The sequence below is a fragment of the Palaemon carinicauda genome, chromosome 23, assembly GCF_036898095.1.
Source record: "Palaemon carinicauda isolate YSFRI2023 chromosome 23, ASM3689809v2, whole genome shotgun sequence".
NCBI classification, from domain to species: Eukaryota; Metazoa; Arthropoda; class Malacostraca; order Decapoda; family Palaemonidae; genus Palaemon; species Palaemon carinicauda.
The window spans coordinates 78469709-78496679 of NC_090747.1; the positions used below are offsets into that span (position 1 = coordinate 78469709).

Consider the following 26971-nt stretch of genomic DNA (forward strand, 5'->3'; position numbering starts at 1 on the left):
TATCTCTTCGAGTTTTTTAATGATAGTTTCGACTTCAAAGACACTGAATTCATTCATGGGCATATGAAGGTCTTCCTCACCTTCAAGGTACATCAATCAAATTATTCCCTTCATATCTCCTATTCATAACCTCACTAAAGTGTTCCACCCAACGTTGCCTTTCTTCATCTTCTATTATTATAACAGATCCATCTCTCTTTTTGATGGGTATATGCTTCTTCTTCCTTTCACCCATAGAGATTTTATTAATAATTCTATGGGCAATCCTTACACCATAGTCACTCCCTGAATTCATAGCTACGTCAGACTCATCTGCTTTCCTGTCTAAATATTCTCTCCAGTCATTCCTGGCTTTTCTTTTGACCTCACTATCAATCCTGGAATACCTAGCATACTCTACCTTGTAATTTTTATTACTTCCTTGAAAACTTTTAATGATAATATATATATACATATATACATATATATACTGTATATATATAAATATATATATATATATATATATATGTGTGTGTGTGTGTGTGTATATACTGTATGTATATATATATATATATATATATATATATATATATATATATATATATATATATATATATATATATATATATATATATATATATATACACACACACATATATATATATATATATATATATATGTATATATACATATATATATATGTATATACATACATTTATAAATATATATATATATATATATATATATATATATATATATATATATATATATATATATACATATATATGTATATATATATAGTATATATAAATCTTTTGTAAATTATAGAGTATATTTCTATTCATCTAACAGAACCATGTAATGCAGTATAATCTCTCCTAAACTTATAAAAAAAATCAAACCATATATTGATAGAAAAATATTATGTTTAGTCCAGAGGCAAAGAGAATAATAAGTGTCTTTCGGGACTAACCATTTGTAATGCTGTATTTTATCTTGTTATTGATTCCATAGTCCCGATCAGCTGCTTCAACGTAATACACGAATCTCTGTTGGAAGGTCAGATGAACGTAGAGATGAAAGAAAAAATAGAGACCAAATTAATCAGGCTCATGGGATTAGAGTACTCATTAATAGGTGTATGATAAGAATTTATTTTCTGGATAACTGCAAGTTACAAATAATAATAATAATAATAATAATAGTAATAATAATAATAATAATAATAATAATAACAATAATAATAAAAATAATAATAATAATAATAATGATAATAATAATAATATTAATAACAATAATAATAATAATAATATAATAACAACAATAATAATAATAATAATAATAACAACAATAATAATAATAATAATAATAATAATAATAATAATAACAACAATAATAATAATAATGATTGGTTATCCAACGATGCCTTGTTTTAGGGCAAACAGTATTTTCAACATGGCTGTCAAATCTTGATACAAAGACATTTATTCTTATTAATTATTATTATTAATAACCAAACTACAATATTACTATGCTACAAGTTAAAGATCTCCAACAGGGAAAATAGCCCAGAGTGGGAAGGAAATTGGAGAGTAGTGATTATACTATATAGTATAAGTAATAAATAAGAAATAAAAAATATTCAAATATCAGTAACATAATTAAATTAGATCTGCAAGAAAGGTCAGTAACAACATTAAAGTAGATTTGTCATGATATATAAACTATATAATGAGACTCAAGTCAACATGTTTAACATAAAAAAGAATTTTCTGCAAGTTTGAACTTATGAAGTTCCTACCGATTCAACTACCAGATTAGGAAGATCATTCCATGATCTGGTCATAGCTGGAATATAACTTTTACTAGATCATTTCATATTTTAGACAGCACTGATGCTAAATTGAATTGTTTACGTTATATAAAATATAAATAGAAAAAGTGGCAACTCGAGTGTTGTTTATTATATGCTCATCTTTTATACAGAAACAAAAACTAATGAGATCTCATTAGTTATTTCAATTTAGTTTACAAAACAAAGATTTCCAATTTTGAGGTTAGGTGTAGGTAACAAATATATCACTTGGTGGTATTTTAAGTATTAGTACATTGATGAGAGAATATTCCGGATCAATCTATTTAAACCCTTTATGAACTTGAAAAATGACATATTTGGAAGTAATTTGTATTTTTTATAATAATACAAAACTGTAGTTCTTAACATAGGGAGAAGATAACAGCACAAGCTGGGCTATAAAAACATAAAAACAACTTTTAATGAGGTGTTTTGTTACCAGTGGCAGTAGGGAGAAGCACCGCCCCCCAGCTCTCTCATACCTTCTTCATTTTGATCACAAACAGGACTTACCCCTGGGGGTTAGGTGACGGAGGGTAAAATGTGAAAAGAATTATTGGGAAAAATAGAAATTGCTTCCAAATTTGTGATGTGTTCCTACCCAAAATACTAACCCTACTTTCTTTACATAGGGAGACTTGCACTAAGGTGAGTGGAAGTCTTTTCAACTGGCTAAAACTTTCCCTGGATTACAGCATTCGAGCATGATAATGCAAGGTATGTGCAACCTTACATCTCATAAACTAGTAGCCTGTCAATACCGGTGGGTTGACAGCCTGAGCAAAGTGAATAAGATCGTTTTAACATTTGTGACTATCAAGGCTATGCATACAATGGGTTTGTGCTTATACATACTGAGAGCCAACATCCCAACTCCACCTTCGTAAGGAGATTTGAGACTTGACTTGACTTGAATACTGTATATACAAATATATTCTAGAAACAAGTTAAAGAGGGCTTACTTGCAGTCGGAGTTTTAGCTATGCCCCAAGAGAGGGGAAGATGAAGTGAAGAAAAGGCCAGTCGTTCCTTTTACGTTCCTCCTAGACTTACACCATAACTACTGTCCTAGAATGACTGTTAATGGTCTTGTTAGGAGCTAGGGCAGCTATACTTGTTGTACAGCCACCACAGGTCCTATCAAAAATGTACCTAAGGAACTGTGGGTCACGTCTTGCAGGTAATAGGCAGTAAAGGTGGTTTGTCTCCTCTATACCCCTGCTTGAAGAACCTGCATCCCAAAGGTTCTTGGATACCAGAGATGTACTTATGCCCCTGACATCACAGGCTCTAAGTCGAGAACTCTGACGGGGAAGGATTGATGGCTTGGCCAATGTCATGCCTAATCCAAGAGGAGATAGTGCTCCTCATACCTCTTCTTTTGACCTTGCCTGGGCTAACGAACAGGTGTCTGATCTGATGGCGAGCTTTTCAAGTTTATTTGAGGTAGCACTGTAGTGCCCTCACAGGACACAAAAGCAATTGTTCAAGGTCATTAGTTACTCCCCAAAGACTTGAAATCTGGAAGGAACTGAACCTGGAATTGAGAACCGCTGTATTTTGAGTCTTGGCAACGAACTCAAAGACGAAGCCGAACGTTAATTGTCCCTATCCTCTTGAATGGGTGATGTCGTAGGTGCGACATATAGCTTGCTTACCCTTTTGGCAGAAGCTAAGGTGAGGAGAAAAATCGTTTTCAGCATGAGGTCACAATCTGAAGCCTGATGTAAAGACTCATATGGTTTTTGGAAAAAGGAATTTCATAACTTTTCATGGAGGTAGTCATACTTCCGACTGAGGACAAGACTGTTCAAAATTCTGTATGAGCATAGACATCTCTAATGAGGAGGATATATCTAGCCCATTCAGTCTAAAGACCTGGCTCAAGGCACAGTTGTAACATTTTATTGCTGAGACAGAGCAGTTTTTCCTCTTGTAGCTAAAGTAAAAACTCAAAGATTAGTGGTAGAGTGGCACTGAGTAGGGAAATGCCCCTTCCCCGACATCATCAACAGAAGATACCACACGTAGCCTGGTAGACTGAAATTTAGGACCTCCTAAGGTATCCAGGCGCCCGATGGTATATCAGGCTGTGGGATGGTTGTAGGAGGTCATGTAGAGGGTGCACTTCCCTTGGTACTTTTGTCAGTTGCAGTAGAAGGCCCGGAAACCATTCTGGCTGTTACCACAACATTGCTATTAACGTCATTGATAAATTGGTTGACAATCTCACCATGTTGAGGAGTCTCCTTATTAAACATAACGGGGAACATGTACTCGTCTAGGTGACCCCACTGATGTTGAAAGGCATTCTAAAATGCTGCCTGTGGGTCTAGTACTAGGGAATGGTACACCAGAAGGTTCCAATTAAGAAACATTGCAAACAGATCTATTGTCAGCAAACACCACAAAATCAAAACTTTGTTCGTTATCCGATGATCCAATGACCATTTGTAAGATACAATCTGAGTCTTCCAGCTCAGTTTGTCTGCAAAGAAGTTCCTTTTACCGAGGATGATCCTGGCTGTCAGGGATAGAGTAAGGAGATTTACTTTTAACTCCAGGAGATTTACGTGGCACTGTTGATCTGACTCGAACCATAGCCCGGAGACCATGGGATGTAGCAGGTGAGGGCCCCATCCCTCTTTTCATGCATCCGTGAAGAGCATGTTTGGAGAAAGATGATGATCTACCCCACTGAAAAGGTTTGAATCCAAGATCCACCAATACAAGTCTCCTTTTGTTCTCATCCCACTGAGATACATGTGCTAGGAAGATCCTTGCTCTGAGACCAAAAGGTCTTTAGTTGCCACTGAAGTGACTCCATGTAAAGACGGCTGTTGGGTACCCAGTGTCCCAGCAGGTGTTGCCACATGTGAGCATGTAGTGAGGATCACGCCAGAAACTTGTGAGCAACTTCTTTGAGTCTTGTGACTCTTTTCTGCAATGGAAAGACTTTTCCTCATAGGGAGTCTATTCTCATGCCTAGGTATACCAGACTCTGAGTGGGCTCCAGAGAAGATTCTTCCAAGTCCACCCCAATCCCCAGATCATGGCAAAACTCGAAAAGCATGGATCGGTGACAGAGAAAGGTTTCCACTGAGTCTACCAATACTATCCAATTGTTGAGATAGTAAAGACAAATACCATTAGCGTGAGCTCAAGACAAGACCAGGGTGAACACCTTGGTGAACACCTGTGGTGCTGTTGATAAACCAAACCGCAGTACTTGAAACTGGTATACCTTTCCGTGAGGCACAAACCTTAAGTACTTTCTTGAGGATGGAAGAATTTGTATCTGGAAGTATGCATCTTTCAGTTCTTATGTGATCTTAATCTCTTGGTCTGACCGCCTGTCTGCCCGTAGTTGCAGTCTTCATCTTGAACGGAGTCTAGAGAACAAACTTTTTCAAGGCTGAGAGGCCTATAAGGGGTCTCCAGCCTCCAGATGCTTTCTCTACAAGAAAGAGTTGACTGAAGAAGCCTGAGGACTCACTGAGCACCTCCTGGAAAGCAACCTTCTCTGTCAAGGTCTGGACTTCTGGCTATAAGGCAGCATCCTTCGCTGATCCCTCTGGAAAGGAAATAAATCTCATTTGTGGATAAAGGTGGAGAGTTGGTGAAAGGGGCAACATACCCTTTATGGAGAACAGATACAGTCCAAGGGTTGGCTACGGGGCAAGGCCACTGCTGCCACCCGAGTTGTAAGCCTTCTCCCATCAGTGGAATAGCAGGAGGAAGCTCTCCTAATGGGAACATCAACCATGTCCACTACCTCTCCATCCTTGTCCTTTCTGGTTGTTGCCCTCAAAGGTTTGTTTGCAAAGCACTGATTTCTTAGTGGTGGTGTGCATCGAACGGTCTTTCATGGGTTTGTGAGCTTGTCTTCCCACAGGAGAAGCTCTAGGAGCAACAGGTGCCGAAGACGAGGGCCAAGTTGTGATGGCCCGATACAGAAGGGAGTCTTAGCTCACCTTTCTCCACTTCTCCATCACTGCCTCTACGTCCTTGAGAGGAAACGAGGCCAGATACCTAATCGAGGAATTACAAAGAAAGAGAGTATCTTTGTTAGAGACCTGGAATCTTGAAAATGGAGTTTTTATGATAAAACAAAGTTTTATGAATACTTACCTGGCAGTTATATATACATAGCTAATTATCTCTATTTCGGCAGAATTTTTCTAAACTAGGCAACCGCCATTGTGGTGGTTGGGTGGTAACACCCGTTAAAGGGTGGTAGGAGGAATCATTCCCGTTTTCTGTTCTTCAGTTCATCTATGCCCGACCTGTCTCCTGAGGGGAGGTGGGTGGGCCTTCGAATGTATATATAACTGCCAGGTAAGTATTCATAAAACTTTGTTTTATCATAAAAACTCCATTTTTATGAATAGAACTTACCTGGCAGTTATATATACATAGCTGATTAACACACTTGGAGGAGGGTGATAGACAGTAAACATCGTTGGGGAAACAACCAAAAAAGCTGTAGGATAAATAAACACCTTGATTCCTTACCTGCTAAGGTAGCTGACTTCAAAGGTTCCTGCCTCTTGAGTCGCTTTCCCTTAGGAGTGTCAGCCAGGATGTGACCTGCAGTGCTGAAAACACTCAATCGAGTCTGTCAACGGGGTGAAACCAACAATCTGACTAGACTTCAGGACTACCTATTGCCCAAAATAAAAACCGCAACCTTACCAAACCAACCACCTAACATTTGCAAAGTAGATAAAAATTATCTAACTAGACTGAGGTGATTGTACACAAGTCGAAGTCCTCAGACAACCAATAAAAAATACACCAACCTATGCACAAGTAAACAAAACTAAGGTTGAGGGGAGGTAGTAACTCCTTTGCCTAATACAGAAGCCTTAGCTACGTATGGTCCCAAGGTATAACATTTCTCATAATCCACCCTCACCTCTCTGAGGTAATGAGAGGCGAACACAGAGTTGCTCTTCCAGAATGTCGCATCCATAATTTGACGGAGCAACATGTTCTTGCGGTAAGCAAGCGAGGTCGCAATGGCCCTCACTTCGTGAGCTTGTACTTTTAAACGTCCGAAGTGTTCCTCCTCACACAAGAGATGCGCTTCTCTTATCACTTCCCTCAGGAAAAAGGACAAAGCGTTCTTGGAAAGGGGCTTTTGAGGATCTTTCACAGAACACCACAGGGAGCTAGAAGAGCCTCTCACACTTTTCGTGCGAGACAAGTAGGTCTTGAGGGCTCGTACTGGACAGAGCAGCCTCTCTTGCTCTTGACCCACTAGGTTGGTCAAGTTAGGAACCTCAAAGGTCCTCGGCCAGGGCTTAGAAGGGTTCTCGTTCTTAGCGAGAAAGTCTAATCTCAAGGCACAAACTGCCCCATTCAGATTGAAGCCTACCTGTTTTTCAATTGCATGGACTTCACTAACTCTTTTAGCTGTTGCTAAGGCCAAAAGAAAGAGGGTCTTCTTGGTAACCTCCCTAAGGGGAGCCAGTGAGATGGGCTCAAATCTCTTGGTGCACAGAAATTTAAGAACCACATCAAGGTTCCAAGAAGGGGGCTTTAACTGGGTCTGCTTGGTCGTCTCAAAAGACTTCAAGAGGTCATGTAAGTCCTTATCGCGAGACAAGTCCAAGCCTCTATGCCGACAGACGGAAGAGAGCATACTTTTGTACCCCTTGATAGTGGACACAGCTAGCTTAGCGTCCTGCCTGAGGTACAACAAGAAATCCGCAATCTGGCTCACAGAGGTAGTGGATGAGGAAATCTTGTGCTTCCTACACCAAGCTCTAAAAGTCTCCCACTTGGACTGGTAGACCCTCTGCGAAGAGACCCTCCTCGCTCTGGCGATAGCTTTCGCAGCTTGCGCTGAAAAGCCTCTCGATCTGACGAGCTTCTCGATAGTCTGAAGGCAGTCAGATTGAGAGCGAGGGGGTTTTGATGATATCTCTCGAAGTGGGGTTGTCTGAGCAGATTTGGACTTGCAGGGAGGCTTCTTGGAAAGTCCATCAACAAGTCCACCACCTCCGTGAACCATTCCCTCATCGGCCAGAACAGAGCTATCAGGATCATCCGTCCCGAATCGAGGAGGGCGAATTTCCTGACTACCAGATTGATGATCTTGAACGGGGGAAAAGCATAAGTGTCCATCCCCGTCCAATCCATCAAAAAGGCGTCTACTGCTATTGCCTCCCTGTCCAGAACTAGGGAGCAATAGATGGGGATCCTCTTGGATAAGTTGGAGGCGAAAAGATCGATGAGGGGTCTCCCCCACAGCCTCCAGAGACTCTGACAGACCTGTTGGTTGAGGGTCCATTCTGTGGGAAGGACCTGCCCTTTCCTGCTGAGCATGTCCGCCCTCACATTCTTCTGTCCCTGAACAAACCTCGTCAGCAGGTTTATCCTGTTCTCCTTCGCCCAAAGAAGGAGCTCTCTTGCTGTCTCGAACAGAGACAGAGAGTGAGTCCCTCCTTGCTTCCTGATGTAAGCAAGAGCTGTGGTGTTGTCTGAGTTGACCTCCACAATCTTCCCAGACACCAAGTCCTTGAAGGCCTTTAGCCCCAGAAAAATGGCCATCAGCTCCTTGTTGTTGATGTGCCATCCCAGCTGAATTCCTTCCCAATAGCCTGAGACCTCCTTGCTTCCTAGTGTTGCCCCCCAGCCTGACTCTGATGCGTCTGAAAACAACACTAGGTCTGGGTTCTTCTTGTGTAAGGAGATCCCTTCCCCTAACAAGGTTGGGTACAGCCACCACTTCAGAAGAGTCTTGACTTCTATTGGAATGGGGAAGGAAAAGGAGTCTTCCTGCATCTTTCTGTTCCACGTCTTCGAAAGAAAGTGCTGAAGAGGCCTTAGGAGGAGTCTCCCCAGAGAGACAAACTGTTCGAGGGAGGATAGAGTCCCCAGCAAACTCATCCACTCCTTTGCTGTGCATCTCTTCTTGTCCAGGAAAGTTCTGACTTTTACGAGACACTTGGTCTGTCTTTCCTGAGAGGGAGAAGCCCGAAAAAGAACTGAATTCAGAACTATCCCCAAATAGAGAATAGTCTGATTCGGTCTGATCTGAGACTTCTCCCTGTTGATGACCAGGCCTAGATCTTGAGCCATCATAAAAGTCTTCCGTAAATCCTCCAGACATTTCTCCCTCGATCGTGAACGAATCAGCCAATCGTCCAGATAGAAGGATATCCTTATCCCCTCCTGATGCAGCCAACCTGACACATTCGCCATTACCCTGGTGAAGACTTGAGGAGCCGTGCTGAGACCGAAGCAAAGAGCTCTGAATTGGAAGCAGTTGCCCTGCATTACAAATCTCAGGTACTTCCTCGAAGTCGGATGGATGGGGACATGGAAATATGCGTCCTGCAAGTCGAGGGACACCATCCAGTCCCCTGGACGTACTGAAGCCAGCACCGACTGAGTCGTCTCCATGGAGAACTTTGTCTTCTCCACAAATACGTTGAGAGCGCTGACATCCAGGACGGGTCTCCATCCGCCCGAGTTCTTGGGGACCAGAAACAGGCGATTGTAAAAGCCTGGGGAGGATAGATCCCGAACCGGTTCTATCGCCCCCTTGTCTAGCATTTGGTCGACAAGGTCTACTAGGGCCTTCTGTTTCCCCAGATCTGAGTACCGGGCTACTAAGGCCAGCGGAGCATCTGCGAGAGGAGGTTTTTTCAGAAAGGGGATCTTGTATCCTTCCTTGATGACTGAGAGGGACCAGGTGTCCGCCCCTCTCCTCTTCCAAGACTGCCAAAAACCTGACAGTCTTGCGCCTACTGTCTGGAGGAGACGAACTTCATTTTCTGGAGCGAGGTCTGAAAGAACCCCTGGTAGATCTTGGTCCTGATTCTTGCCTTCTCCCTCTAAAATCTGGTCTTGAAGTAGTCCTGCCCCGAAAGGGCTGCTGGAATCTCCTTTCCTCCCGTTTCAAAGAAGAAGGAGGGGCTGCCAAGGGGGGGCTGCCAAGGGCTTACGAGCAGAACGAGATAAAAGGTCTTGGGTGGCTTTTTGGGCCAGAGAAAGCGTAATGTCATTAACCAGGGACTCGGGAAAAAGATGTTGAGAGAGGGGGGCGTAAAGAAGCTCAGACTTTTGTGCAGTAGTAACAGACCTAGAAGCAAAAGAGCAAAGCAGAGCTCTCTTCTTTAGGACCCCAGCTGAGAACAGAGCCGCCAACTCATTCGCCCCATCTCTGAGGGCCTTAGCCATACAGGACATAATACTGGTAAGGTCCCTAGATCCTTCCATCTGGTCAGTTTTCCTTGCGAGAGTCCCAAGCGACCAGTCTAGGAAACTAAAAACCTCAAAGGCTCTAAAAATACCTTTGACGAGATGATCCAGCTCCGACATCGACCACATGACCTTGGCTGAGTTGAGAGCATGCCTTTTAGCAGAGTCCACTAAACCAGAGAAGTCACCCTTGGAGGAGGAAGGCACTCCCAGACCCAAAGGTTCTCCAGTTGCATACCACATACCCGCTCTTGAAGCAAGACGAGCTGGTGGAAACGAGAAGGAAGTCTTAACTGTCTGTCTCCGCTCCTGCATCTAGTCATCAATCTTCGTGAGAGCCTTCTTTGCGGAGATAGACAGCTTCATCTTGATGAAGGCCGACTGTTTCTTGGCCTTCTTTCTGTTAAATTGGGACTGAGGAGATTGAGGGGCAGCAGGTTGGAATTCCTCTCCAAAAAGTTCAAGAAGGGAGCGAGAGAGAACTTTGTAATCACCCGCAGCGTCGGCAGGATTATCATCGTCATCAGAAACATCCTTGAGGTCCTGATCCACATCTGCAATATCCTTCGAAAGAGAAGAAGGATCCTTAGAACCCGACAAGGGCAAATCAAAGGCATCATCCTGCAAAAGACGGGTTGCATCCTGGAGTCCCGCGCTAGAAGAATCCTTGGGACGAGAGGCAGTATCGTCCCGAAGAGGCAGGGTGGTATCGCCCTGGGACCGAGAACGAGAGGCAGAGTCGTTCTGATGTCGAGAGCGAGAGGCGGTATCGTCGTGGCGGCGAGAATGAGAGGCGGTATCGTCGTGGCGTCGAGAACGAGAGGCGGTATCGTCGTGGCGTCGAGAACTAGAGGAGGTATCGTCGTGGCGAAGCGAACGAGAGGAGGTATCGTGCTGGTATCGTGAACGGGAGGCGGTATCGTCTTGGCATCGAGAACGAGAAGCAGCATCGTTCGATAAGGTATCGTCCCGGTATCGAGAACGAGAAAAAGTATCGCCCTGGTATCGCGAAGAAGTATCGCCTGGCGTAAGCACACATTCCTCATCCTGGCGTAGAGAGGGAGAAGTTTTCTTTAAAGAAGAACTCCGTTCTCTCTTAGAAGCAGACTTCTTAATCGGTAACGAGTCGTCTTTACGTCTGTCAGACTGGGCGTGAGGGCGGCTAAAGGCTTGCACTAAAGTCAAAAGTTGTTCCTGCATGACAGACATAAAGGATTTAGCAACATCAGCTGGGTCTTGCGGCCCCGAAGGGGGGGGGGGGGCCTGACGAATAACACTCGTAGAAGGGGGAGGATCTTCGGCAGTAGGCTTCGCCCTTTCCACAAGCACGGATTCGAAATCATCTTCCGACGGACAAGGTTCATAACAGCTAGAACCGGGAGAGAAAGAACGAGACCGTTCGTCGCGGTTCCATCTCCTCTTAGTAGGTCTTGAAGCTTCAAACTTCCATTTACGTCTGGACGAATTCGGAGAAGAAAACAACACATCCGACACGTCTTTCCCGTGACGGTCAAGAGCAGCCTGGGAATCGACAACAGGACTGTCTGAGGCGACGGCTGACCGAGGGTACGTACCTCTCACCCCCTTTCGGTCATCAACGTACCTTCTCCCTTGGTCCTGGGAGCTTGGTAGAGGTCTAGGCCTAGGGGTATGACAGATTCGGTCAGTCGCCACCTCCACTGCACTAACACAAGCACTTTCACTTTCCTTACCTTTAAAGGCCTCCAGTTGTTCTTTAATGGCCTTCAACTCGGCCGCCAGGCTAGCGTACCGAGGGTCATCCGTAGATACGGAACTTGTAGGAGGTGCAGGAGTTACTACCTCAAGGGAAGGATCAACTTCCAAAGAGGAATCAATTATAGGTTCAATAGATAAATCTACGCTAAGTTCGTCTTCCTTACCACTAACAGACTTAGACTTAGACCTAGAAGCACTCCTAACTCTATCGAGCTCTAGCTTACGCACATAGCGCTTCATAATTAACCAATCTTTCTCATCCAAAACCTTACATTCCCCGCACCTATTATCAAGGGCACAAACAAAACCCCTACAATTAGAACAAACGGTGTGAGGGTCTACCGCCATTTTCGGTAGTCTCACCTTACATTCCTCATTCGCACAGATACGGTAATGACTCTTTTCACTCATAATGAAAAACAGCAAAAAAGCTAAGAGGAAAAAAAACACGATCGCCAAAACCCCAAATCAGAGTACTTCACCAAAAAAGCAGACTGGTACACTGAGCAGGGAAAGCGAAGAAAAACTCTTAATGACGGACCAACGTGTTGTCGATCCGGCCGGCAGAGATGAACTGAAGAACAGAAAACGGGAATGATTCCTCCTACCACCCTTTAACGGGTGTTACCACCCAACCAACACAAGGCGGTTGCCTAGTTTAGAAAAATTCTGCCGAAATAGAGATAATTAGCTATGTATATATAACTGCCAGGTAAGTTCTATTCATAAAAACAGTGTCACACCTCTTCAGGAGCCACTTGGCCCATTAGCTTGCTGCATTGTGTCAAGATTCCATCCCCTTTGCACCTGATATAATATTTTCTAAAACCCACCGCTCCTTGGGATTGGAAAGAACTTCGGAAGTGGAAAGGCTGCCAACCATCCCGGACCAGCGGTCCATCCATGCTGCTGCCTGAAGAGTTGCTTTCGCTATCCTTTCCATATTCTAGGCTTCCACAGACGAGAATGTCACTGCCTGCATGGCTAGCTTCTTCAGTCAGGCTTTGAGACAAAGCTGACACTGCCTGGTCTAGTGGCAGGGGAGACTGATGATCTTCTTGGATCTCATAGCATACTTCCTCTATCTTAGAAACTGAGTAGGAAGTAACTTTAACGACTTACTTGCCCTAAGGGAGTACTGTCTCGCAGAACTTTGCAAATTGACTTTGGCAATGGTCCTGGCTGCCAGCCTAGACCATGTAACTCCAACTGTTGTCTAGAGGCACCTGGGCAAATACATATGCTGCACCCTCAAACACAGTTACAAGGCAACCTAAAAGAACAAGGTAAAGTTTTAAATTTTAGCCAAAGCTCGTGAATACATGGAATGACATGTCTGTCTTTGACCACAGCTGAGATCAATGTGAAGAAAATATGAATGAGTGGGGGGGGGGTAACTTCTCCTCATTACTATTTGTAACAACCGGTTGGTTGTTGACACGTTGTAAGTTATTATAGTCTTATGCCATCTTGACCTGTTATCTTCTCTCTATGTAAAGAACTACAGTTTTGTATTTTGTGAAGGAACAAACATGTAACACCATTGTTTACTGTCTAGAAACCAGGTATATCAATAGGTTTGGTACCAACTCTCGGGGCAGAGTGTTGCCAATACAGGTATAAGTATGGTCACTATTAGTACCTGGAAAATTCAAAATGTAGGAGATTGCAGTGGAATATAATAAAACAATGAGATGAAGTGGACTATTACCATTCATTCCTTAAACCTTCTCTTTCTTTACGCTAAGAAATTTTTCAAGAGAATTAATTTACAGCGAAACATACAAAAAATGCCTATATTTTTTTTTTTTCATGAAAAGGTTGATGGACTATGACGCAAATTCAAAAGAATATTTTGTTGGATCATGCCTTACACCTTTATCCACGGTTTTTTTTTAAATATATCTAGGAAATTCTGAAAACTTCATAAAGTTATAGAGGCACACTTTTAAACAGAACACACTTACAGTTACTGAAAAATTCATATACTTCTCAGTTGACTTTTATTGGAAATCAAATCTCAAACCATCCAGTAACCAAAGTCTGCAATATATCACCTTTCACACACTCCCATACTTGATGTGTATGAAAACGTTTTCATTTAGATTTTTCAGTGACCTTTTAAATCAAATGATAAATGAAGCAATATGATTTAAATATATACATGATAATAAATATTAAATGGGATGGTTACATACGGATCATAGAAAGCCTTCTGCTTGTATCGAAAAGAAAAACAACACTTACTCCTCCATTCCCCTCTGGTATGCTTGCTGTAGGTTCTCTATGCAACCAGTATGGTTTAGTATCTCCTACATCAATCACGAACAGAAGTACTGTGTGAGTGGCATTCTTTTGTGTGCCCAGTTCATCTGTGCTCTGAAAAATTTAATAATAATAAACTGGATACAGTTTTATAATTTATAATAGTTTGTTCATCTTATCAGATGAAAAATACAACTCTAATGCCTTCTACTTTTCATATAACAAAACCATATTTCTGGGCTCAACCTGTGTCGCTTCATGAAATGCTCCTTAAATACTGCTAAATATACCAGAGAAAAAAGTTGCATGGAATGCCAGGAATATACCCAGCTCGCTCCCCCTTATAGGATGTCGGTATAAAAATTGAGGCGAGTGAAACCACTACCAGAGGTCTGTTTCCAATTAGACTTCTCCCTCCTCAACATCCCCCATTACTACGAGGTGTCGTTCTCTACAGCTACTGCCCCCCATATTTCTACCTCCCCTTCAAAACTTATAAAGAAAAAAATCTTTATACTTCCCATAAAACTCTATTCACAGCCCCTTTTATTAAACAGTTAGAAGGTTACATCTTATCATAAATTGTATACCTTTACTTATACTGTAAAACTCTTTTTAAAACTTCTTGTCTCTAAAATGTGAGGGTGAATTTACAAATAACCCTCGACTTACATGTATGAAACACAGAGTAATCAATTTTTAAATCATAATTTGTTTTTTGTATCCCATGGAATCCACATCTTTATATTTTACTCTAAAACTATGTCAGAATGAAAGGTTCTACATTTATGAACATCAACATAAAGGAATGGTGAAAAGTCTAAAACTATGTCAGAATGAAAGGTTGTATATCTATGAACATCAACATTAAACAATGGTGAAGTCTAAAACTATGTCAGAAAGAAAGGTTCTATGTTTTTTAACATCAACATAAAAGAATGGTGAAGTCTAAAACTATGTCAGAATGAAAGGTTCTACGTTTATGAACATCAACATAAAAGAATGGTGAAGTCTAAAACTATGTCAGAATGAAAGGTTCTACATTTATGAACATCAACATAAAAGAACGGTGAAAAGTCTAAAACTATGTCAGAATGAAAGGTTCTACATTTATGAACATCAACATAAAAGAATGGTGAAAAGTCTAAAACTATGTCAGAATGAAAGGTTCTACGTTTATGAACATCAACATAAAAGAATGGTGAAAAGTCTAAAACTATGTCAGAATGAAAGGTTCTACATTTATGAACATCAACATAAAAGAATGGTGAAAAGTCTAAAACTATGTCAGAATGAAAGGTTCTACGTTTATGAACATCAACATAAAAGAATGGTGAAAAGTCTAAAACTATGTCAGAATGAAAGGTTCTACATTTATGAACATCAACATAAAAGAATGGTGAAAAGTCTAAAACTATGTCAGAATGAAAGGTTCTACGTTTATGAACATCAACATAAAAGAATGGTGAAAAGTCTAAAACTATGTCAGAATGAAAGGTTCTACGTTTATGAACATCAACATAAAAGAATGGTGAAAAGTCTAAAACTATGTCAGAATGAAAGGTTCTACGTTTATGAACATCAACATAAAAGAATGGTGAAGTCTAAAATTATGTCAGAATGAAAGGTTCTACTTTTATGAACATCAACATAAAAGAATGGTGAAAAGTCTAAAACTATGTCAGAATGAAAGGTTCTACGTTTATGAACATCAACATAAAAGAACGGTGAAAAGTCTAAAACTATGTCAGAATGAAAGGTTCTACATTTATGAACATCAACATAAAAGAATGGTGAAAAGTCTAAAACTATGTCAGAATGAAAGGTTCTACGTTTATGAACATCAACATAAAAGAATGGTAAAAAGTCTAAAACTATGTCAGAATGAAAGGTTCTACATTTATACACATCAACATAAAAGAATGGTGAAAAGTCTAAAACTATGTCAGAATGAAAAGTTCTACATTTATGAACATCATCACAAAAGAATGGTGAAAAGTCTAAAACTATGTCAGAATGAAAGGTTCTACATTTATGAACATCAACAAAAAAAAAGAATGGTGAAAAGTCTAAAATTATGTCAGAATGAAAGGTTCTACTTCTATGAACATCAACATTAAACAATGGTGAAGTCTAAAACTATGTCAGAATGAAAGGTTCTACATTTATGAACATCAACAAAAAAGAATGATAAAAAGTGGAAAATATTTTCCTGAGGGTGGGTAAGTTCTTCAAACATGAAAGCGTTCTACCTATTTTGATGGCTGAAAACCCAATTCTAGAGCAGTAACAACTTTCTCACTTCAAAGTCTTATCTCACAACTGCTCCACCATGTTACTTCATCAACAATATTCTGAAGAGATACAGTACTTATAATTCCTAACTTATTTCATACTTTCATAGGATCTATTGCTGGTAATTTATAGGCAAAGGACATTTGGGTTCACTTAATTACTGTACTTTTGGGTTGATTCTCATTACGTAATTGCAAAAGAAGTGTGATTATTTCTAGACATATTTTTGGGGGGTTAACTATGAAAAGAAATGAGAGGACATTTCGATTGAGCTTATTCCCTTGTCTTTAATTAAGAGCTTCAGTATCCATCCAACACTCACATAAATGTTAGTACTGTGGGTAATCAGTTAATTCACTCTTTCTCTTAACCTTTGTTAATGAACATGTTCAGCAATTTCATAGATTCTTTCCTCTTTAGTTTACAAAGGACTTCAGTTAAGACTATCCAAAATGTTATAAAATAAGAGAAATAATTGTTCGTTAACTGCGTGGTAATACTCTCTCTCTCTCTCTCTCTCTCTCTCTCTCTCTCTCTCTCTCTCTCTCTCTCTCTCTCTCTCTCTCTCTCTCTCATATATATATATATATATATATATATATATATATATATATATAAATATATATATATATATATATATATATATATATATATATACATATATATATACTGTATGTATATATATATATATTATTATTATTATTATTATTATTACTTACTAAGCTACAACCCTAGTTGGAAAAGCAGTATGCTATAAGCCCAGGGGCTCCAACAGGGAAAATAGCTCAGTGCGGAAAGGAAAAAAGGAAAATAAAATATTCTAAGAAGAGTAACAACAATAAATATCTCCTATATAAACTATAAAAACTTCAACAAAACAAGAGGAAGAGAAATAAGATAGGAGAGTGTGCTCGAGTGTACCCTCAAGCAAGAGAACTCTAACCCAAGACAGTGAAAGGCCATGGTACAGAGGCTATGGCACTACCCAAGACTAGAGAACAGTGGTTTGATTTTGGAGTGTCCTTCTCCTAGAAGAGCTGCTTACCATAGCTAAAGAGTCTCTTCTACCCTTACCAAGAGGAAAGTGGCACTGAACAATTACAGTGCAGTAACCCCTTGGGTGATGAAGAATTGTTTGGTAATCTGTGTTGTCAGGTGTATGAGGATAGAGGAGAATATGTAAAGAATATGCCAGACTATTCAGTGTGTATGTAGGGAAAGGGAAAATGAACCGTAACCAGAGAGTAGGATCCAATGTAGTACTGTCTGGCCAGTCAAAAGACCCCATAACTCTCTAGCGGTAGTATGTATATATATATATATATATATATATATATATATATATATATATATATATATATATATATATATATACTGTATATAAGTATAAATAAATATATGCATGTATATATATATATTGTACCAACCGTGTGTCACACAATTGTACATAATTCCTTTTGTATATATTATGCTTGTATCTGCGCTCTTCCCTCGGTGAGCGAAGCCCTTTGGTCCCCCAACGGTTGTTGAGAGAGCGGAAAAGGCGTTGCTATACGGGCGGCTGGCGACGGCGAGTACTGCTGCAGAAGGTATGCGTTGACAGCGTCATAGTAACGGTGAGAGGTGGAGGGGGTGGGGGGAGGCGGGAGGAGCGAGTCACTCCGGGGTCACCAATGTAACGAACCGAGAGAGAAGGTTGTGAACTCAAAGGCAGGATGCAATCAACTGAGTTGTTTATTAAGGAACACTCCTTTATATACAAAACCTCAAGGCAACAGGACATAACATGTTCGAGAGACAGACAATGTCACAGAGCAAAACCGGAGACATGATCATTCAGGTTCTTTTTAGTGCGAGGGAAGAGCGCAGATACAAGCATAATATATACAAAAGGAATTATGTACAATTGTGTGACACACAGTTGGTACAATATATATATATATATATATATATATATATATATATATATATATATATATATATATATATGTGTGTGTGTGTGTGTGTGTGTGTATACACATACATATACCAAGGCACTTCTTCCAATTTTGGGGGTACCCGACATCAAACAAATGAAACAAAAAAAGTGACCTTTCCTCTCTGCATTCCTCCCAGCCTCCTGACAAGGAACTCAACCTAGTTCGGCTGGTACTGCTAGGGTGCCACAGCCCACCCTCCCCCGTTATCCCCCACGCTGACTGCTGCTAACCCTGCAGTCATAAGGGCACCAGAGGAAGCAGCAGGGCCGACCAGAACTGCGTCACAATTGCTCGCCATTCGTTCCTATTTCTAGCACGCTCTCTACATATATACATTAAAATGCACAACTTTCTTTATATATATATATATATATATATATATATATATATATATATATATATATATATATATATGTATATATATGTGTATATATATATATATATATATATATATATATATATATATATATATATATATATATATTCTAAATAAAATAAACCCATAATTCATGAGAAATTAAATTTATCTTGAGTTTTCATCACCCGAGTAATGAAATTGATACATTATATTTAAATATACCTGTACCTGATGATATTTTTATAAGGGTGATAGAATTGCATTTTTCTGAGTCTTATCTTACTTGTAACAGTCAGATTTTCTGATGGGTTCTCCTGTCTCTTGTTTTAGTAAATATTTTCATGGAACTTTTTTAAGTTTTTTTACCTTATATTTTAGATTTTGAAATAACAGGGGTTAGATATGTTGATGACCGTGTCATAGTAATCATAACTTTGTGTTTTCTATGCTGAAAAATGATCTTCAACATATTAGGACGCTTTACCTACAAGTAATGATTTTATGGAAACTGGGTCTTTTCTTTTTACTTTTAAATAATCAGCCTATCAATTGATCATCAATTGCTAATTTAAACTTTTTATAAATTATTAGTTTCTTGTCTACCATTCTAATTAACATGGTGAGGATGGGTTGGTCATTTCATGTTAAATAATATTTCTCTTTGGCTTGTATTAATGATCTAGCAGAATAATTTTCCCAGTAACATTGGTCGTTAAAACCAATAATCAACAGGATTGAAGATGATAAAATAGGAAAATTGTTCAGGTACCTTTAATTTGAACCTATTAATACACTGCAGTCAATTCCGATTAACTGTAGGTCTTGTCCTTAGTCACAGGTTTTGATAAAAAAGTTATGATAGAAACCGAAGGAATATGTAAATCTATTCCTACAAATATACTGTGTGTCACATAGAATAGATATAGTAAGGGTATAAAGGGCAAAGCTGGCTTTGGTATATTATATTATTGTATAATATACTAAATTTTGAGCTTTCAAACCCATTAAAGTTTCTATTAATCATATATTTGGCTGCATAATTAAACAATTTAATCTAATTCTGTATGATATGAAAAAATCCTCTGGTATGCATGTAAGTTCATCTCAAATTGAACATTAATAATATTGAAAACTAAATAACTTATATGATTAACAAAAACTTGCTATTCTTTGTATCAAATGCAAACAAATCAATTTAGAGACACTGAAAATACTTACAATTATATCAAATACTATTTTATACACAGAACGTGCTTCATAATCCAAGGCATCTTTCGTTGATAACGTGAATACATTTGATTCCTGCGTCATTTCAAACTGGTCTTGAAACTCCGACGAAACCTGAAATGAATTAAAAAATAATTGTTTATATGATACATTGTTAATCTCATTGGTATCAGATAGTACCTTTTTCAACGGGCAATTTCTATCCTTGCCTCTGCATGGTAAACCTTAAACCTAATATAGTGGAACTGCTAATTAAAGTTTTGTAAAAGCAATTCAAAATTTTCTAAGATTTTGTAAGGTGCTGCCGGTGATGTATAAAATAATTCTAATGTTTAAAAAGACATGAATAAAGACAAGAGGATCAAAGGTGGCCTTGCACTTTAGTACTCTTCCTATGGTCAGCATATAAGTAATAATTGAAAACATCGCTTCATAAGACTTGTCACAAGTTGTGAAAGAACAATATACAAGGGAGAAAAAAAAAGAAGAAATTCACGATGACTGTAATGTGCCTGAAATATTCAAATACAACAAATTCATGTATGAATGAGTGGTATAAATTTATATTATAATACGTAGAAGAGTAGGTAATTGTAACCTTACTCCAATTCCGGGTTCAAATCTCACCAAATGGGATTGGTATTCTTCATTTAACCAATATTTGCAGCTAAAGCCTAGTAATATAAAGTCTATAAAACATATGAGGGAGGTGTATGTAAAGGATATATAAGAATGTTCAACTGACAAAAAATTAGAGAATTACCTTCTTCAGGCAAAATTCTAACTTATGTCAACCAGCATACCTAACAGTTCCTCTAGTAACTCGTTATGATAAATTAACATCCTCCTTGAAGGGGAGGTTTACTTTCCTCATTTACTTGTTCTCTGAATATCCATATATATCATGTGAGATTGTGATTGAAATGTCATCTATACTGGGGAGTGAGAGGTGTCAAAACTACAGGTTGACTCAATGACACTGACTTTTGAATGGGGTAAAAGAAGTTTTCTTCAGTTTTGGTGTTTGTAAAACTGTGAGCTAATAACTTGTTGACAAGAGTTTATATCCTACTTGGAGCTGAAGTTTAATTATTTTATTTAGAGAAACAAACAAACACACATATATACATGAATATATGAGCATATACATTATACATATTCATATGTATAAAGTTTTTCCAAGCTGTAGTCACAGAGAACTCTTACATATGTTGTGTAAAGTTCTACCAGTTTCACAATATCTCCTCCATCTATTATTAAACCAATCGCTAGGACATTTATCCTGCTGCTTTACCTCTTCTCGTGAACTTTAATTCTTTCTCTATTTGTCCTATTGTTACTTTTAGTACTGGCTCAGGTGTTTCCTTATTTCTATTGCAAATATTTCTTATATCACTATTGTATATCATTGTATAGAAATTCTCTGTATCTTTTATCACTATATCTCATTTGTTATTACTTCCACTTCATCCGTTAAAGCAAGCATTTGAAGCTTCTTCCTTTCTGTAGTGTTTCCTTAATTTTGGACTAATTATGTTTACGAATGTCTTGGGTTTTTAGTTTGTCTATTGTTTTGCATAGTTCTGTTAATTCAATTTCATCTCTCTTGGAATTTACCCTCATTCCCACTATTTTCTTTATCAAGTTTATAGTCTTTTCTGATAGATTTCCTTAAACATGTTTAGGAATTTCTCCATCTACCTCTTATGCTGAATCCAATACACATTATGTTAAATTACTGTCCATTTCTTCTTTACTTGCTTCCACTTTATCATGGAGCTGAGAGTATCTATTTTGTATTGATAAACTAAACTAATCAGATTTTCATCTTATTGCAAAGGTGTTTATTCTTTCTTAAAATTACTTTTGTCTCTATCTTTACTTATAGACCTAAACATATTTTGCTTCTCACCATTCTATAGTCTCTTGACTTTAACTTGTTTAACATTGTTCTCCATTGTGAGCTTCTTTGTGTCCCTTTTCTATGTTCTTTTTTATATAAAAGGGATTTTGACGTAGGAAAAATCTATTTTTGCGCTCGAGCCATGTCGTTCCTGATGGAAGTTCCCTCTGGCAACTTTCTACTGTATAATATTTCTGCGAGTGACATTACAGGAGAATCACCGTCAGGTATCACAGGGTTCTAAACCCCGGAACGACTATCCAAAGATATCGTGTATAATCAAGTAAAATTCTGATAACTAGAGTAGCATTCTGTTGGCAAAGGTCATCATAAGAAGTAAATAGTACTTAGACCTTTATATTCATTTACTGTATATTTATTTATATAAAAGTAATGAAATAACTTTTATATCACACACCCACACACATATATATATATAAATATATATATAAATATATATATATATATATACAGTATATATATATATATATATATATATATATATATATATACAGTATATATATATATATATATATATATATATATATATATATATATATATATATATATATATATATTATATACAGTATACATATATATATATATATATATATATATATACACATTACATATATCATATATCATATATATATATATATATATGTATATATATATATATATATATATATATATATATATTATTTATATATTATATATATTATTATATATATGTATACATTCAATGAAGTCATTAGCAGCAGGGTGACAGATCGAGTTAAAGGCGATGGACAAGATGTCTTTTCAGCTTCTATTCCTGATGCATGGCAGGTATGGACCAGCAGGGGTCACTTGAATGTAGGAATCGATTAGCAGTCTTAGAGACGAAGAGCTGACAATTAACGAAAAATGGTGTGATATTAAGAACATGTATCAGTCAGTTGGTAGTGAAGTTTTGGGGTATGCAGTTACAAGGAGAAAGCCATGGATATCAAATGATACTTGGGATAATATAAAAAGAAGACAAAGACAGAAATTGATTATTGAAAGTTTTTGAAGTAATGAAAATGACAAGGTAGAACACGGTAAGTATTCCAGTATTGATAGTGAGGTCAAGAGAAAAGCCAGGAATGGCTGGAGAGAATATTTAGACAGGAAAGCAGATGAGGCTGACAAAGCTATGAATTCAGAGTGGCTATGGTGTAAAGACTGATCATAGAATTATCAATGAAATCTTTGCAGGGGCAAAAAAGATGTGTATACCCATAAAAAAGACAGATAAATCTGTTATAACAACAGAAGATGAAGAAAGGCAACGCTAGATGGAACACTTTAGTGAGGTCATGAATAGGAGATATAAAGGGAATAATTTGATTGACATACCTGATGCTGAAGACGACCTTGATATGCCCATGAATGAATTCAGTATCTTTGATATCGAAGCTATCCATAAAAAAGCTCAAGAGATGGAAAGCCCCTGGGTATAATGGAATAACTGCTGAGATGCTATTGGCCGAAAATTAAGTGACTCCCAGAATACTTACAAAATTATTTTGTAGAATATGGTATGAAGAGGTAAAGCCTGATGAATAGGAGTTAGGAGTGTTGGTGAAAATGGCAAAAAAGGAGATCTGACTGATTGCAATAATTATAGAGGCAACACACTTACATCAGTTGTCATGAAAATATATAGTATGCTTATTCTAAAATGACTAAAGAGACTAAAGAAAAAGGTAGATGGAAATCTGAGAGATAAACATGCAGGATTTAGAAAAGGTTTTAGTTGTACTGACCAAACATTCATTTTAAAACATGTTGTACAGCAATGTGTAGAATATAGATATCCACCTTTGATGACATTTCTGGACTATGAAAAAGCCTTTGATAATGTGCACTGGCCAATTTTGCAGAGAGTCCTGCATTATTATGGATCTCCTCTTAAATATACAAATTTGATTAACTCTGTTCATAAGCAAAGTAAGTGCATAGTTAATGTTGGTGGAGCCCTGTCAAATGAATTTCTAGTGAACAGTGGGGTACTCCAAGAGAATGTGTTGTCACCTATGTTGTTTAGACCCCTCATGGATTATGTAATGCATAGAACAGTTGGGGACGGTGGAGAAGGATTGGACTGGATTGGTAATAGAAAATTAACTGACCAGAGTATGCATAACACCACAGGATTTGCGATGCATGCTTACCAGAATGCATGAAATATCCCAGGAAGTTGGGCTCAAGAAAGTCAGAGATGATAAGAATGGAATATGCAATGGAAGATGAAATATCATTGGAAGGTGAAAGGATTAATGAGGTAGAATCATTTAAATAATTGGGAACTATGATCACTAATACAGGATCTTTAGAATTGGAATCTAATTAAATATGGAAAAAAGCAAATCAAACAATGGCAAAGTTAAGTAAAATTTGGAAATCAAATTGCCTGAAATTACTTTTGAAAATCAGGCTATATATGAGTTTAGTGAGATTGGGGTTTCAGATTTTGTAGATTTGAGAACAAGGCCCTCTGAAGAATATTGGGAGTGAAATGGCAGGGCAGGATTAGGACGAAACTATAAGAGAAATTACTTGAGAGCCATATGTGGATGAGATCATGGTGATAGGTAGATGGAAATGGTTTAGTAATGCTCTTTGCACTTCGCAAGAGAGATTAGTTCATCAAACATTTAATTGGGCTCCAGAAGGCAGTAAAGAGCTGGAAGAGCCAGCCCTACATGCCTGAGGACTATGAAGTGTGAAGTAGGAGATGATGAGTTAAGAAGTGTTGATTTAAAAGCTCAAGATAGAGATGACTGGCGAAATCTAACCAAAGCCCCTTTGTGTCAATAGGCATAGGAGGAGATGATCATATATGTTAGAGAGAGTGTGTGTGTGTGTGTGTGTGTGTGTGTGTGTGTGTGTGTATATAATATATATATGTGTGTGTATATGTATATATATATATATATAATATAATATTAATATATATATATATATATATATATATATATATATATATATATATATTATATATATATTATATATTATATATGTATATATTTTATATTTTATATATTATATACATACATATACACACACACACACACATATATATATATATATATATATATATATATATATACATATAACGGATTTTGAGCGAAGCAATAAATCTATTTTTGGGTGAGACAGCCATGTCGTCCTGATGGAAGGTTCCTTTAAGTATCTTCCTAGGGTATATTTGACAACAGTGATATTCCCAGAGAATTTAACTTAGGGTTTCCAGAATCATAACTCGTGGTGCGAATATCCTTAAAGTTTCCTTTAAGGATATCGCATAATATCAGGGGACGTATTCTTGACACGCCACATAGCAATCTGCACCCCGCATAGCGTTTACGCTTCGAGGGGGAAAAGTGGCAAAATAAAAGAGGAGCCGTTATAAAGTTCTCCTTCCTCCGTTACTGTTTGAGTACTCAGATGGCGCCATAATCGTCCGCCATCTTTATTCCTTGTAGCGTTCAGCCGGTACTTATAGATACAGTATTATCGGCAGGGATCCTGCCAAGGCCTTTCATAGAAAAGTGGGCGGGTCCATCAGGACGACATGGCTATCTCACCCAAAAATAGATTTTTTGCTTTGGGCTCAGGCCATGTCGTCCTGATGGAAGTTTACCAGAGTATTAATGTATCCGTGGATTTCCCAGCTGTGCCTTAGACCTCAAGACAATATTTCCTTGGTCATTTTAGACCAAAGAGACCTATGACATTACTGTTATATGTCAATTCTTCTAATCATATACTATGTTAGTGCTTCCTGCCCCCTACAGGGAAGAGTCAAACTAGACTCGGGGAAAAAGTCTCGAAGTTGCATATTTCATATGACCCACCAAGCATTCAAAAAGGACATACAGGTGTCACTGAATGCCTTTAGCCAAAGTTTGTATTTATATGAACACAGGTTCATGTCAGCCACCAAAGCATCTGAGGTATAGCAGTCCAGTTGTATACCGCAACAGACAAGTTTGTATCTTGTATTGAAACAAGTTACTTCCAGCTAGAAAGGTTTGTATACATATAGGAACAAAGTTACTACCTTTGCTCGATATAATTATGCAGAATAAAAAGGAATGAAATGAATGCTCACATATAACTTTAATAAAATGTTTAGGGCGAACTAAGATGCACAAAACAATTAATCATTTATTGTCAAAAAATAAATAAAAATTCGGCATACATTCATAACATAAAATGCAAGCGAAATAGAAACTAAGAACATAGACAAAACAGAATAAATCAGAAATGCTTGTTTTACCTGAAAACAAAATCTTTGCCACTCACATGAAAATTTTGGAAAATTTTAATAAATTTTCTAATGTCTTTCTGAGAAGTTTGTCTATTTACACTTGTGTAAAAAACACATGGCACTTAGTGTTCAGTCTATGCTTCATCACCTTTGTACACTGGAACAGTCCATAATGTCACCATGATAACATTTCACTTACCATGTTGCACTATAAAGTGCCAACATGTACACCCTTTAGAATTACAGTACCACATAATTCACTGTTCCTCGCAGTACTAAGCGACAGGTTTTAGTACACTACCTGCCGCTACCACGAATCGTTTTAATTCTTACACTTGCTTCGCGTAGTGTTTGAAAAACATTCTGGATGACTTCCATCTAGTAAAGGAGCAAAGGCTCTCGAAATCCAGAACCTGGAAAAAATTTAACGAAAAAGCAATTTTCCTAGGATCATGACCTGCGGGTGTACTGTCAGGATCCGCTCTACGAATGAAGTAGGTGATCTTCGCCCTTAGTTGTTTCAGGGATAAGTTTCAGTCCGATGTTTCTCCTTTCAAGAGCTGTCCTCTCCTGAAGTCTGAAGTTCTGCGAAGATAGACCTTTAGACTCTCCACTGGACACAGTGAGACTTCTTCCTTCAGAGGGAAGATTCTCCAGGGACCCCACCTCTTAGTGGGTAGCTCATTCTTGGTGAGAAACGTTGGGTCAGGAAAGAGATTTAGCTCTCCTGTTTCAGCAAACTGGATATGGCCTTCTTCCCTAGACAAGGCCACTATCTCACTAACTCTAGCTCCTGAGGCTAGAGCAAACAAGAATATAACTTTTTGAGTCAAATCTTTCAAAGAGCAAGCATCGTTGT

At 38.2% G+C, this 26971-nt stretch overlaps 1 protein-coding gene across 2 annotated transcripts in view; it reads right to left on the bottom strand.

Moving 5' to 3' along the window:
* Positions 1-26971, bottom strand: part of LOC137617197 (cadherin EGF LAG seven-pass G-type receptor 2-like) — a 581094-nt gene that overhangs the window by 293962 nt on the left and 260161 nt on the right. For both annotated transcript variants that reach the window (XM_068347094.1, XM_068347095.1), the window contains exons 5-7: positions 19901-20023; positions 14033-14164; positions 953-1028 (exon numbers count right to left, since the gene is read on the bottom strand). In XM_068347094.1, the coding sequence (XP_068203195.1) occupies positions 953-1028; positions 14033-14164; positions 19901-20023 (331 nt within the window). The remainder of the gene's footprint in view (positions 1-952; positions 1029-14032; positions 14165-19900; positions 20024-26971) is intronic.